This window comes from Acanthisitta chloris, unplaced genomic scaffold (assembly GCF_000695815.1).
Source record: "Acanthisitta chloris isolate BGI_N310 unplaced genomic scaffold, ASM69581v1 scaffold16257, whole genome shotgun sequence".
Lineage (NCBI taxonomy): Eukaryota > Metazoa > Chordata > Aves > Passeriformes > Acanthisittidae > Acanthisitta > Acanthisitta chloris.
Genome location: NW_008681106.1, coordinates 6,287 through 19,955, shown reverse-complemented (window position 1 = coordinate 19,955; position 13,669 = coordinate 6,287). Strand labels below are relative to the sequence as shown.

Sequence of the window (13,669 nt, the reverse complement as noted above, 5' to 3'; positions counted from 1 at the left end):
GTAGGTTAATGGTTGGACTTGATGATCTTAGAGGTCTTCTCCAAGCTTGATGATTCTATGACTCTATGATCAATAACCTCCTCCTTTAGAATGCTCTTAAGATCTGGATCTGAGTGAGTTAATTTCCAAGTGCAATGCCTTCCTCAGTCTGATTGTATGAAAAGTATTTTCTTTACTTCGAGTTCCCCATTCAATTTAGTTGAGCTTTCTTCTTTTTATTTTGAGAAAGGGAGAAGCACCCCAACAATCTTCTCTGTGCCACCCATTATCTCATGTAGGGTATTGACTTGGCTAAGTTTGCTTAGCATTTGCCATTATAAGACAAATTTCAAGTAAACTACTGAGAATGAGGCTAATAAAACATGTTGTTCATCCCAGGTTAAAGAAACCAAACCTTTTTTCTTTAAGAAGTTTTAGTTTCCCTGCAACTTGAATTCCTTGCCTTGAGAGGTGTCAGGGAGATAACTGTTATGTCAGTAATGGACTTCTTGCCATCCCAAGTAAAAATCTGACTCCATCAAGTTCAAGCACATGAGCCTCCAAAGCTCGTATCTACTCAGCCGAGATTTGCTATACCTCCGTGTGTAGTATTCTGTAAGATTTTCCCTGTACTGAGGATGCTTGAGCCTAAGGCTGAAGTAGAAGGAAAAGAACTCCCTCTCTTATGGTTGTGGTTCTGGTCTGCATTGGGACAGAACAACAGTAAAGACAGAGAGAGTGATGTGCCACTCTTCTTCGTGATGATTTTTCACACTCCTCTGATGGCTTCCAGGGAGTGTGGGAGTGGTGTCAGCAGGATTTGGATGTGGGGGGTGGGGGCAGGGGTGGGGAAAAATTAACCTTGATGCTAAAGAAAAAGAAATGCTAGAAGGAAAAAACCAAACCTGAAGACTACCAAAGAGCAGAGATTTGTGCTTGGAGTGGAGGGAGAGAGGGCCTGACTGTGCAGAGAGTGGTAGATAAAACAGGAGAAAAGAGGTGGCACTAGTGATAAAACAAGGTAGAGGAGGACAGAAACTACCTAATAAAAAGCCTGGCAAAAGGACACAGATATGGTCTGGGAACAGAGACTGAGTGAGAGCTGGAGAGGAACTGAAATGAGGAGTTGAACAATGATGGACTGCAGGGAAAAGACTGCAGGGAGAAGGCTAGAAGAAGAAAAGCATGGAGGCAAAAGGAGAGTAGATTGTGTGGAGAACAGTGTGAGGAAGTAATGGAACTGGAACAGGGCAAGTAGTGGATGGAGTCCAGCCTGAGAGGATCAAGTAAAAAGTCTATGTTCATTGGTGTATCTCCCACTCATGCCTCATACTCCTCTGTGCTCAGCCAAATCCATAAGCACAGCATGTATCTAATTCCTTTTAAAGCAAGACCAAAAAGATGACAACAGAACTATCAGTTTTTCCATCTATTCAACAGAAGATCTTCTATTTCCAGCTGTGAACATAGGAATTATCTTGCCATATAACTGATTTACATTACTATTCTGCTTTTGCAACAACCTTGAAATTTATCCAAGCAAAAAATAAAACTAAAAGAATATCCTTAGAATTGCACAAATAAACACACAGAAGTTACAAAATGCTGGAGTAACAGCAGCCTACAACACAGTGTAACATAGTCTTTGAGCCCTGGATTACCAGTGCTTTTTCATGTGCCTCGTCCAGTGCACAGGACAAATTGTCCTTCATTACAGATGAACTGATTGATGTATTGCCTTTTCACTTGTTCAGTGTGTGGCCCCAGACCTCTATTAAAGCTCTTCACCAAAGACATCTCCTCTTAAGCTCTTCTGGATTTTTTTAAAATCTTAATTTATTTTCTTGTGTTTCTACAAGATGAGGGTCTTCCCCTTCTCATTCACAGAGAAGTGGACAGATATTAAGAGAAAAAGCATTTTTGGGTACCCAGTCTAGGTCAAGTAGGAGATGATTTTTTAGTCTGTGCCTTTAAATGATTCTTGATAGAGTTCCACAGCGAAAGTGCACTTAAAATTGCGACTGTGAGTACCAGGTTCTTCTGTAAATTAAAGTCCAGAATCTCAAGCTGGATGTTGAAGGAGGACTTGTGAAAAATATTGCACTGGTATTATGTAGCAGAGAGGAAGCTTCGGCTCCTCAGTCCTCTATTGCCTGAGGCAAGACCATCCTTGGCCCTTCTACAGCTCCCTACTTCAAACGTTATGCAAACTAGGGAAAAGTTTAGTGAATCAGGTAGGGAACAAACCGTGGGACAACAGCCCACCTGTTGCATTAGCAATTCTGATGCATGCCTAGGGTAATTCCACTGGGGAGGCACTGAAAGAAGGATGAGAAAAAAAATCATGATTGCATGATTTTAGTCACAACAATCCATTGTTATCACAAAATGCATGTTCTAAGGGGAATTGCACACAGTTGAACGAACAACTCTCTTTCTAGCATGTCCTAACTTTTGATAGATTTATCCTGCAAATTTAAAAGGGGTCCTTCCATGTTGCATTTATTTTAAATAAGAATTTCCACAGGAAAGGCTGTTTTGGACTTGAAAAGTAACTCATTCTGCACCAGTTTTTTACTCAATTTTTCCACATAGACAAGGGATAACTTTATGTATTTTTAATGTGAAACCTCTTATTTGTCTTCCTCCTACATGAGAAAATTTACTGACAGAGCAATAGCTGTATATTTATATCACTATAATTATATCTGTATCTATATATTTTATGTACTTGCAGCTACCAGTGCAGACATTTTTATTCCAGAATAGAAGTATTCACACTGGGAGTTATATCAGCATAATTTTACCACTATGGCTCTACTAGTAATTTCCCCATGTAAACAATCTCTGAAATAATCTAACCAAGATTTTTTACATCTTTCCTTGCATGACAGTTTCTCCAAGCCATTCATATGCTTGTATCACACATATTTTACATCACCAATATGGCGTGAGCTATCATGTTTTTTTTTAATTTGAAATATGTACATGGAGTACCATTGAACAAGGTCATCCAAATCACTTGGAGTTTTGCAGATGTGCAGAAACTGTTAATGCTTCTTATGTATACGTTCAGCCTGTTATTTTTGCAATGTAAAGACCAAAGTTAATGCAGATAAGGTAATACCAAAGACTCTAAACTATGTGATCTGGAAGAAAGGGCTGTTCTGTTATAATCTCAACACTGAAGCTCAGTTATTTCACTGCAGTATGCTTCTCTCTTCTCCCTCATGTTACAGCTGATTTTTTTTTTAATTGTGCAAGCTTTTCCAGGCAAGAAAACTTTCTCACTCTAGATTTGTGTAGTACTAGGGTTTGTAAAATGGTTTGCTATGTCAACTAAGCAAACAAACAAGCAACTTAAAAGTAGAAGGATCTGTTTGCCCACCAAATTCTGAGAAATTTAATGAATTATATTGACTATTTTAAAAGCTTCTCATTTCCAAAAAACATAAACTACATTTCAGTTATAAGAATTGCCCTTGTGAGTCAGTTAACGGCTGCTACCATTTTTATGACCATTTTCAGCATCGATTACAATTTCTCAAGACATGTTTACCTTAAGCCCCATCCATGACAGCACTTAGTATTTCTCAATGGTAAGTCATTCTGCTTAGCAATATAAAATCTACAATATTTAAAAAAACAAAAGGAGGGAAAGCAGATTGGGAAACTCAGCAGTGAGGAGGACAAACAGAGGAGAGAATTAAGGAGAGCCAGGGAGCAATACTTACTGCTGACTAACTGGCCAACACTCAAAGCTGAAGAGGAGGAGGATGAGGAGGAAGAAGAGGAAGCCTGACGCACTGGGCTTTGAGACATAGATGCTTGACTGTGAGCCAAATGCAGGAGATTGGATTGTGAGGCTGCTTGTCCCACTTGCGTCTGGGAGGGCTGATGGAGCTATATGTTAAAATGTAAAAATAGGTATTTAGAAAATGAAGCAGTAATAGAAAACTTTCAATGCATCTCATCCATCAACTTCTGGGCAACAAATTACATAGGAGCATAAAACACATGGCTTTTGTTCAGGTGACAGAATGTTATGGCAGGAGCAGTCTGAGCTGTTTTGAATGTTGTCTTTCCATTTTTACTCAGATGAATCAGGTATTTAATCTTATTAGAAGCTAAATACTCATTTTGACATGGGTGATGAGAGACCTGTGACATTCACAGCAGCATTCTGATTTATTAAATACATGTCCTTACCTGTTTTCTGACTCATGAAGTCGGAATTTTATTCCCTACATGGATTTTCATATAAATCAGCATTGTTTCAGACTAGGGCCAAGAAGAGTGGGAATGGGGAATAGGACATAAACTGGGGCAAAATACCTTTCCTACAGGAAGCAATAATTTGTTTTATGAGCAGATCTAGCAAACAAATAAAAATGATGAAATCATAAATTGTCCTTGACTAAAACACACAGAGAAACTTCTGAACCCTATTCATATCAGGACTGTATCCAATAAGGCACATCTAAAAAGTCTAGTGAGTATGGTAGATGCAAATAATACACTGTGATACATGATTCTGACTTTCTAAAATTTTTTTAAACAAATTTTATGAGAGTGCAGTTGTTCACAAGGGGTAAGGAAAGAACCATTAAGCCATTCTGCTTATAACAAGCTTTCATGTGGGATTGAAAACTGGGAACATTGTCTGGGACTGATTTCCACAGAAAATTCAAAGGGCAGTCTCTCTATAGAATGAAGGCACACAATGTACCTTACAGTTTTGAACTGGATACTAGTAGTGCAGTACAGCCTTTTCAGAGCCTAAGAATATAGTAATATAGTTCTGATACACCCAGGTGACTGCTAATTATTATGCATTTATTTTATGTTGATTCTTGATATTGATCAAAAAGATTGTAAAAAAGTACTAAAAGCCTTCACTCTTCAGTGACAGTTGTCTGCATTTTCCAAAAGGGGAAAAGATAAAGGCCTATTTGGCCTTGCTTGGAGACAGTAATTCAAACCTGTTTTTTGAGTGCTAAGGAGTATGAGTTTTTCTCTTTTGATATCTAACTGAAGAAATTACTTTAGAAAAGGAACTACATTCATTAGTAACACTCAAATTATATGTAATATTCTACCAGAGCACAGGCATGACTGATGCTAAATGGACAACAAATTGCATAGCACAGTAGGTAAAGGTGTCCACATTCCAAATGACACATTTCTGTGGAATACGTATGAACTATTTTAATGACAATATTCATGTTACAGTTTGTTTAAGAATGAAAAATATTAACACTTCTTTTCCATGTAGAATAACAGAAAATGAAGCAAGAAACTTTGATTTACCCTTTAATAATAATAATGATAATTATTTATCTGATCAGGTTTAGCCTATTCTGACTTCCTTGGGGATCAATAAACTAAAGTATTTTATTACCTCAAGGACTGTAATTTTTTTTTGATCAGGCACATTGAAAAAATATAACTGGCACTTTATCAGGGCATAATAGTTGAGGAGCTGATTGAAAGGCTTCCAGGTTTCAGATTCATGCAAGCACTAGGTATCTTAAAAAAATTTCACTAAGGACTGGATTTTATCTAGAAAGAATTCCCAATGTAGAATGTCTACTTTTATAATATCTTCTCCTAGGAAAGCATCCCACTAGGAGGTCTGGTCTCCTCTGAGCACTGCAGAAATGGTCTGCCTGTCCACCCATTATACCCACATCACACCCAGACTGCAGCTTTCAGAAACAGGCAGGTGTTTGGGGTCTGAGGGTATCTCTGGTAAAACTAAAGATTTCAGCCTAGGTGAGGGAAGATAAGTACTGTATATAGATGAGTTAGATGCTTTCACACTATTGGAACAGTCTTAAAGATGTTAGTGCTTATATGTGAGGACGGAGGAGCAAATGCAGCAGCAATCTTTAAAAAGAAAGATCTGCAAAATTATAGTCCAGTCAACTAAACTTCAACCCATGGAAAAGTACTGAAGAAAATAATCAAACAATTTGTAAACACCTGCAAGAAAACGAAGTGGCAACAGACAACATGGATTGTTAGGAACAAACTGTGTCAAACCAATCTGATCTCCCTCTAGGACAGGGTAATTGGCCTTGCGGACAGGCAAAAAGCAGTAGGTGGTTTGACTTTACAAAGTCTCTCAATGCTCCCTCGTGTGACATTCTTTATAGCCTAAGAAAACATAGTTTAGGTGAAATTGCTGCAGAATGAATGCAAAAGTAGTTGAAAATAAAACTGAGAGGATGTAGATATCTGTGGAAATGGAAGTTTGCATGCATGGTGCGTGCATGCTGCTTCTGTCCTCATTCTGCACTACTCTATTTTCTTAATGACCTGGATGATGAAGCAGAGAATATCTTTACTAAGTTTACATGCTGATGACATGCTGGGAGGGAATTTTGAAAGGTTGGATTGCAAGATTAGGAATCAAAATGTGCCTGTCAGTTTGAATATGCCAGCTGCAATCCTAGGGTGTTGCAAAATCAAAGTAAAGGCAGCTCCCATACCAAGATCTGTGAGTGGGGGTGATGTCTGCAGTGCATGTGAAGCACATCTTCTTTTTTACTAAGCACTGGGAAGATCTTTGCTGAGGGGGATTCCATTTCCACAGCTATGTACCAGACTTCAGAAAAATCTGGACTGACTAGAGGAGAATAATTAGAGTGGCTGAAGGCCTGGAAATTACCTGGGGCTTATGAAGACACCTGGTCATGTTCAGTCTAAAGGAAAGACCAAGTGGTATATGATGCCTGCTTCAAATAGAGGCAGAGCTAAAGAAAAGAGGAGAGAATTAATCTGTCTTACATTTTATAGTGGAGACAATGAGGTATATTAACATGGAAGGTTCAAATTAGATGCTGGGCAAAGCTGTATAATGTGGCAGTGAAATACTGGCATAGATTGTGGGCAGAACCTGTGGTTTTCTATGAGATTGCTTAGAGCAGGTTAGCTAAAGAGTGGAATAGCTACTCCACCTGAGAACAATAGAGTGGACTGGATAATCTCTTGAACCTTGAGTTTCCACCCATAATTTTTTATGATTCTAAACCATTTCCCAACAGTATTTCTCAGGGAGATGGCAAATCCAACATTTTCCAGCCATGCTACACATACAGTTCCTGAACAGTTCAACTGCTGAGAATGTGCACAATAAATCTGAAGCTTCCAGGAAGCTCCAGAATGAGAGGGCATTCTGCTTTCTCCAGTTGTGCATGCAAGGTGTGCAAAGTCAGAGCCACTACATAGCACATGCACAGTATGCTGACTGTGTCTAGAAAATGTTTGATTCTCTGCACATGTATTGTACAATGCATTTGCAAATATATTTTTGAAATAACTAGGATACCCAGAAGCATGGCAGTTTTCTTGTTGGATGTCCAGAAATCTTTAACAAAAATATACGAAATTCTCAAAATTTAGCTAAGCTAAAAGAAATATGACTCCTGAAGTCTGGATACACAGTAACCTTAGGTATAATAGCAATGCATAAGGAATATTTACAGGTTTCTGACTTCTAACTCACTGCATGAGAGGGAGAAAGGAGCAATGGTGTGGGAGAGGCTGAAGAGGTCACCTTAAGGCCTGACCAGAGACCGAGGGAAGATTCCATCTTTAACTCCCTACACAATTTCAAGCACACCCTCTATTTTACAGACATGATGGTTAAGCTGTAAATGAACTCCCTACACAATTTCAAGCACACCCCCTGTTTCACAGACATGATGGTTAAGCTGTAAATATTCTGCTTAAAGAACAATGATAGTTATCTATGTCATGAAATTACATTAAAATACTCTCTCTCTTTTCATCCACTATAATTTCCACTCCAGAAATTGCCTTAAGGAGAGGCAACAATTAGATTATGAATTAGCTTCTAGATGACAGAATCAATTTGAACTTGCAATAGCTGACTCTTCCCAATTTTGGACACGTACATATGATATGCATTATATTTATGACTGTTGTGCATTTTCCACCCAAAAACAGAAGGAGGCACAGAAATTACAGAAGCAGCTGCAGTAAGTGCTATTATGTGAAGGTGGAAATAGTAGACATGCCAGAATGATGACTGTATGAAACACTGATCAGCATCTGGCAGGAATATGTGTATGCACACTACAGCTAGAGGAGTAAGGTGAATATGAAAAGCATCAAGTGCATCACAATACTTGGTTGGGACTAAATAATCTATAAGGTCCATTCCAACCCCTAAAATTCTGTGATTGTATGATTCTTATTTCTTTTACATCAGTTTTACATGCTGCTGTCAACAGCAAAGGTAGTATTTACCGATAAATGCAGAGGCAAATAATGACTTAGGCCTGTAAGACTGAAGTTTATTCTTAAATTATTTATGTACAATATTTCTACATCTGGGATGGTTGATTGGAGTCCTGTATTAAAAGGAAGTTCTCTGCATCCAGAAAGTTGCATATTAGTGATAGAGTGACAAGGTATTTTGCATAAGATAAGGAAAGAGAAAGACACTAAGTGGAAATAAAGAAAACTTGACAGAATATTGCCCTGTATCATTACAGAACTGCTACCTGGTTTTACAGAGAATCTGGACAAACAGCAAGGGTGAAATATGGGCTTAATGGAAAGGAGAAGAAAGTAATGAGTTTAAATTGCAGTAAGGGAGGTTAGGATCAGGCATCAGGAAGACCTTTTGAATGCTAAGGAGAGTGGCCTAGGTTGCCTAGGGATGTTAGGGAACCTCCATCACCAAAGACTTTTAAGAACAGGCTAGACAAACATCTATAAAAAATGATATAGGGGCAGTTGATCCTGCCTAGGGGGAGGAGATGGACTGCACGACCTCTTCAGGTCCTTTCTGGTCCTATTTTTCTATGATTCAGTGAAAAGGAAATCTGAGAGATGAGAAAACACAAGAAATTAGATAAGACAGAGGTAAAAAAGACAAGTATAACAAAAAGGGCAAAAGGACAGGTACAAAGAAAAAGAAATAAATTTTAAACAATCCCCTTTATAATACAAATAAATGTGTCCAATTTTTTTCTGATGTCAGCTAGGTATTCCTGGCAAATATGGACATTTGCTCTAGCAAAGACTAAAGTCCATGGAAGGTGCTGAAAAATAAATCTCTTGATATAAAAAGACATTCCCAAACACTTTGAAATGTCATGATGATGCCTTGCAGTAGTAGTTGTTTAAGTGTTTCATGCTTCTATTTTGCCTGTAAATGTAGTCCTCTGCTTTGTCTGCTTTTCCTAAAATGTTTCCTAAAATGCCATATGTTTGTTTCTGAGAGAGAGTGGTGGTGTGCTTAGGCCACTGCATGATTTGAGAGCACCATGACAGATAAAGTCTCTCTTCAAATCTACTCATACTGCATGATCAGGCATGGACTTAAAAAATGATTCCTTAAATCTTCTGTGGAGAGAACAAGTTAATACACATATCCACACACTTCACGCCAAATCACATTAACAGTCAGCTCTGCCAGAATATTTTACAAATACTGTACCCCAACACTCTAATTTAGCTTATTCAACTAAGTTCAAGTAAGTGAATATATGAATCTGAATATGAAAGCTATTTGACACTTAATAAGCATCTTCTCTCTCAGTATAGTATAGTACATATAATATAAAAGGTGACTATCCACACTGCTTAGACTGACAGAATGGGTGCATAGGAAACTAGTATGAGAAGGGTCTTTAGGTTCACATGGGCTGTGCACATAGCTCAAAATGAAGACTAGAGCAAAGAAGTGCTGGTGTGCTGTGGACTGGGGGTAGGACTTTGACAGCATCTGCTGAAGTTCTCATGAAGCCTTTCCATGAGATCAGAACTACCTTCAAAGTACACTGTAACTGAAGGTCTTTCAACTTTCTTAAATGAGGTTGAGGATACAGCTGGACTTCTGTAGAAGAAATAATTTTATATGCTTATCAGGTGCATCAGTCATTCTTTCTACCCCTATGAGGAAGGATATCATGCCAATATAACAGCAATATTACTGCCAATACAGTAATAATTAATTATAGCGTATTAATTATTTAATTATCAATCATATTATTGAACAATGCAAATATTGAAATCATATTACAGTAATGGACTTAGATGCCTAAGTGCATAATTCAAAGGTAACACTAATACTCCTACAGTGAACAGCACTTTACTCTCTCTATGCCTCAGTTGCATAGAATAACACAGATAGTGTAGTGCTCTCTTCCTATTTCCAAAGGTTTAGTGTAGTTGTATCAACTTTTTTGAGATATCCTTCTCCTGCAAGTGCTGAATCCACAAAGAAAACTGGTCAGGAAGAGACATAACTTACAATTCAAGTGTCATGCTGTAGCATGGAAAATCTGATGTAGCCCCTTGTACTAGTAAATAGTCTACTATTCTTGACTTTCAAAAATCTCCTAATTTATCCATGGATGAAATAGAATTATAAAATGTTGATGGTAAAGGAAGAGAGAAAGAAGTGAGAAAAATTGTCACTCTCATCACTGAAAGTCATATAAAAAGCAAAAGAAAAACAAAGTCGGATTGAGACAAGACAGTTTAGTGACTATATTGAAACATGGAGCAAGAAGAGTGCATTTCTCTTAAAACAAGACAGCATCAAAGCAATAAGAGCATTGCAGAGAGAAAATGATTGAGAGCTGGTTAGATTTTAATAGAAAAGGATAACAAGGGATCGCATGGAGTTGTGATAATGAGATGGTAGAGTGTATGCGGCAGGTTGGGGCTGCAGAAATAGAATGTCTAGCATGAAATCTGGAAAGCAGAAGTACAAGAATCACCACAGACCCATCAATACCCAGAGAGGTATCTATGTCTTTTCAACAGTTAATCTGGCACATGATAGCCAATGACCTCAAAGATGGGGAACAGACAATGTAAGAAAATGCTGCCTAGTAGCTCATTTCTCTGTGTTAGAGTTGGCAGAAACCCAAAGTTGGTTGTGCTATAAGATGCAATGAAATATGAAAAGTTCTGGCAGGCAGTGTAGATAAAACAAGACTGAGTACAACTGGGACTACAGGCCTGATTTAATAAAACTAGTATGTAGAAGGAAAGAGCCAGGCAACAGTGAGAAGGGAACCCACTTTATGAAGCACACTGGAGAACAATAGAATGTGTAGAAGTTGCTTCTGTATGAGCAAGAAAATAGTTATGAAAACACCAATTATTAGGAAAGTTGTGTAAGGAATTCATAAACAAGAATGTGTTTTGAACCTGTGATCACTGGCAGCTGGATATTTGTTACCTAATTTCATTAATCTAAGAATTAATTGATGATTCTAAAATAGCTACTCTAGCCCCCTCTCATTTCAATGGAGATGATAGATACCTATTAGAGGTTCAACTTCATTTAGTACAGGACATCATGAACATCTTACAGATCCTGTTTACAACATGCCAGGGGAGCATTATTATGGATGTAGATCAGGTTTCAAAGTGATTCACATCAAAAGGAATCATTCTAGTGACACACATGATAGTAATCAGGGAAGCAAAGTATTATGGTGCTTCACAGAATCAAGGTATATTTGGAGTTGGAAGGGACCCACAAGGACCATCAAGTCCTTCTGTTGGCATTGCACTGAACATCTCCAAGAATCACATCATGTGCATGAGCTCTGTCAGGCTTGGTGCTGTGACCACTTTCCTGTGGAGCAGCTCCAGTGCCCAGTCACCCCTGTTCTTATATCTAATCTGAACCTCCCCTGACACAACTTCAGTCTATTCCCTTGGGTCGTGTCACTGGTTGCCAGAGAGATGAGATCAGTGCTTGCCCCTACACATCCCCATGTGATGAGGTCTTCCCTCATTCTCCTCTTCTCCAGGCTGAACAGACCAAGTGACCTCCTTGTATGGCTTCCCCTCAAGACCCTTCACCATCTTCATTGCCCGCCTTTGGATACTCTCTAATAGCTTCATATCTTTCTTATATTGTGGTGCCCAAAACTGCACACAGTATTCAAGGTGAGGCTGCACCAGTGTACAGTTGAGCAGGAGAATCACCTCCCTCAACTGGCTGGTGATGCTTTGCCTGATCCACCCCAGTGCATGGTTGGCCCTCCTGACTGCCAGGGTACACTGCTGACTCATATTCAACTTGCCATCGACGAGGACACCCAGGTCCCATACCACAGCACTACTTTCTAGCCGCTCATTCCCCTGTCTGTATGTACCTCCAGGGTTGCCCCATCCCAGGTGCAGAGTCTGGCTCTTGCCCTTGTTAAACTGTTAGGTTGGTGATTGCCCAGCCCTCTAATTTATCAAGGTCTCTGTGCAGGGCTTCTCTGCCTTCGAAGGAGTCAAGAGCTCCTCCCAGTTTTGTATTGTCTGCAAACATGGTTAGTATCTCTTCAAGTCCATCATACAAGTCATTTATAAAGATATTGAAGAGCATTGGGCCCAAGATGGAGCCCTGTGGAATCCCACTAGTGACTGGTTGCCAGCCTGATGCATTCCCATCCCTTTGTGCCTGACTGGTGAGCCAATTGCTCCCCCGTCATGTGATACCTTTATCCAAATGTATGCTGGACACTTTGACCAGAAGGATACTATGAGAGACTGCGTCGAAAGCTTTACTGAAATCCAAGAAGATTACATCAGCTGGCTTCCCTTGATCAGCTAGGTGGGTTACCTTGTCATAGATACATCTGCTTATTGAAAAAACCTCTCAATGAACAAAGACAATTAGAAAAAAAGCAGGATGTTAGGCTGCATTGAGATAAAGAAAGACAATAATCCTGAAAATATGATAATGTTATTATGTAAAACAGTGATGCATCTTCACTGTGACCATGGCATTTAGTTCTGATCAGAAAATCTTGAAGATATTAGTGTGGAAATTGAAATGGTTGGGAGATGGGAAGTAAAAATCATAAAAGGCAAAGAAAAACTTGTTTATGAACAGAGATAAAAAGAACACAGACTACAACAGGAGTGCAAACAGCTTCCTTCTTTAGAAAGCCATTGCAATTTCCAGGAGAATTCTTGGGGTGTGCATAGACACTGCTGCTTAGATTAGCAAAATCTGCAAAACAGTAAAAACACTGAAGTGTAACTTGAAGAGAAACAGTGCTCAGTGTAACTTGAAGAGGAACAATCCCTACTGTGGGTAGCTTAAAGAAAATACATCAGAAACATCTATTTATACTTAAAGACAAGTGGAATAGGACTACAAGAGATAGCTTGTGTACATGAAAAAGCAACCTATTTACAGCACAGAAAAAGGAGCACTGCTTTACACTACACGTAAGTAATCTATGAATTCATTTCCATGAGGAGACATTGAAGTTTTAGTCTGTCAAGTTTGAAAAAGTTGTATGAATAAATAACGCATGTAGTCTACCTAAGTAAAGCTGACTAAAACCAATATGAGACATTTAAGTCTTCAGGCAAAAAGTAAGCACTAGCATGCATTACTTAGCAACTGGAACTGTCTACAAAGGTTCAATTATTGTGACTCAGAAAAAGCAGCAGCTTACTATCATTGCCTGCAATCACCTCTTTTTCTTCTGCAGTACTTAGTTTCCAAGGAAGTGACAAGTTGAAAGCTAAACTAGGTTCATCTATAACTGGAACAATTTTACTACATTATTTATTTCCTGCATTTATTTCTCCATGACATTCTAAAAACTTTTCCCAAACTCGTGTTGTGCTCTTTCCCCCTTCTGAAGCTTCTTTCATCAAATTACAAGACACCAAATGCTGC

General features: G+C 38.7%; 1 protein-coding gene across 1 annotated transcript in view; it reads right to left on the bottom strand.

Moving 5' to 3' along the window:
- The window catches only part of POU6F2 (POU class 6 homeobox 2), a gene marked incomplete at its 5' end in the record, with an annotated part of 25,826 nt that overhangs the window by 9,617 nt on the left and 2,540 nt on the right, over positions 1-13,669 (bottom strand). Inside the window, one exon of the mRNA XM_009077980.1 lies at positions 3,714-3,882. Coding sequence (XP_009076228.1) covers positions 3,714-3,882 — 169 coding nt within the window. The remainder of the gene's footprint in view (positions 1-3,713; positions 3,883-13,669) is intronic.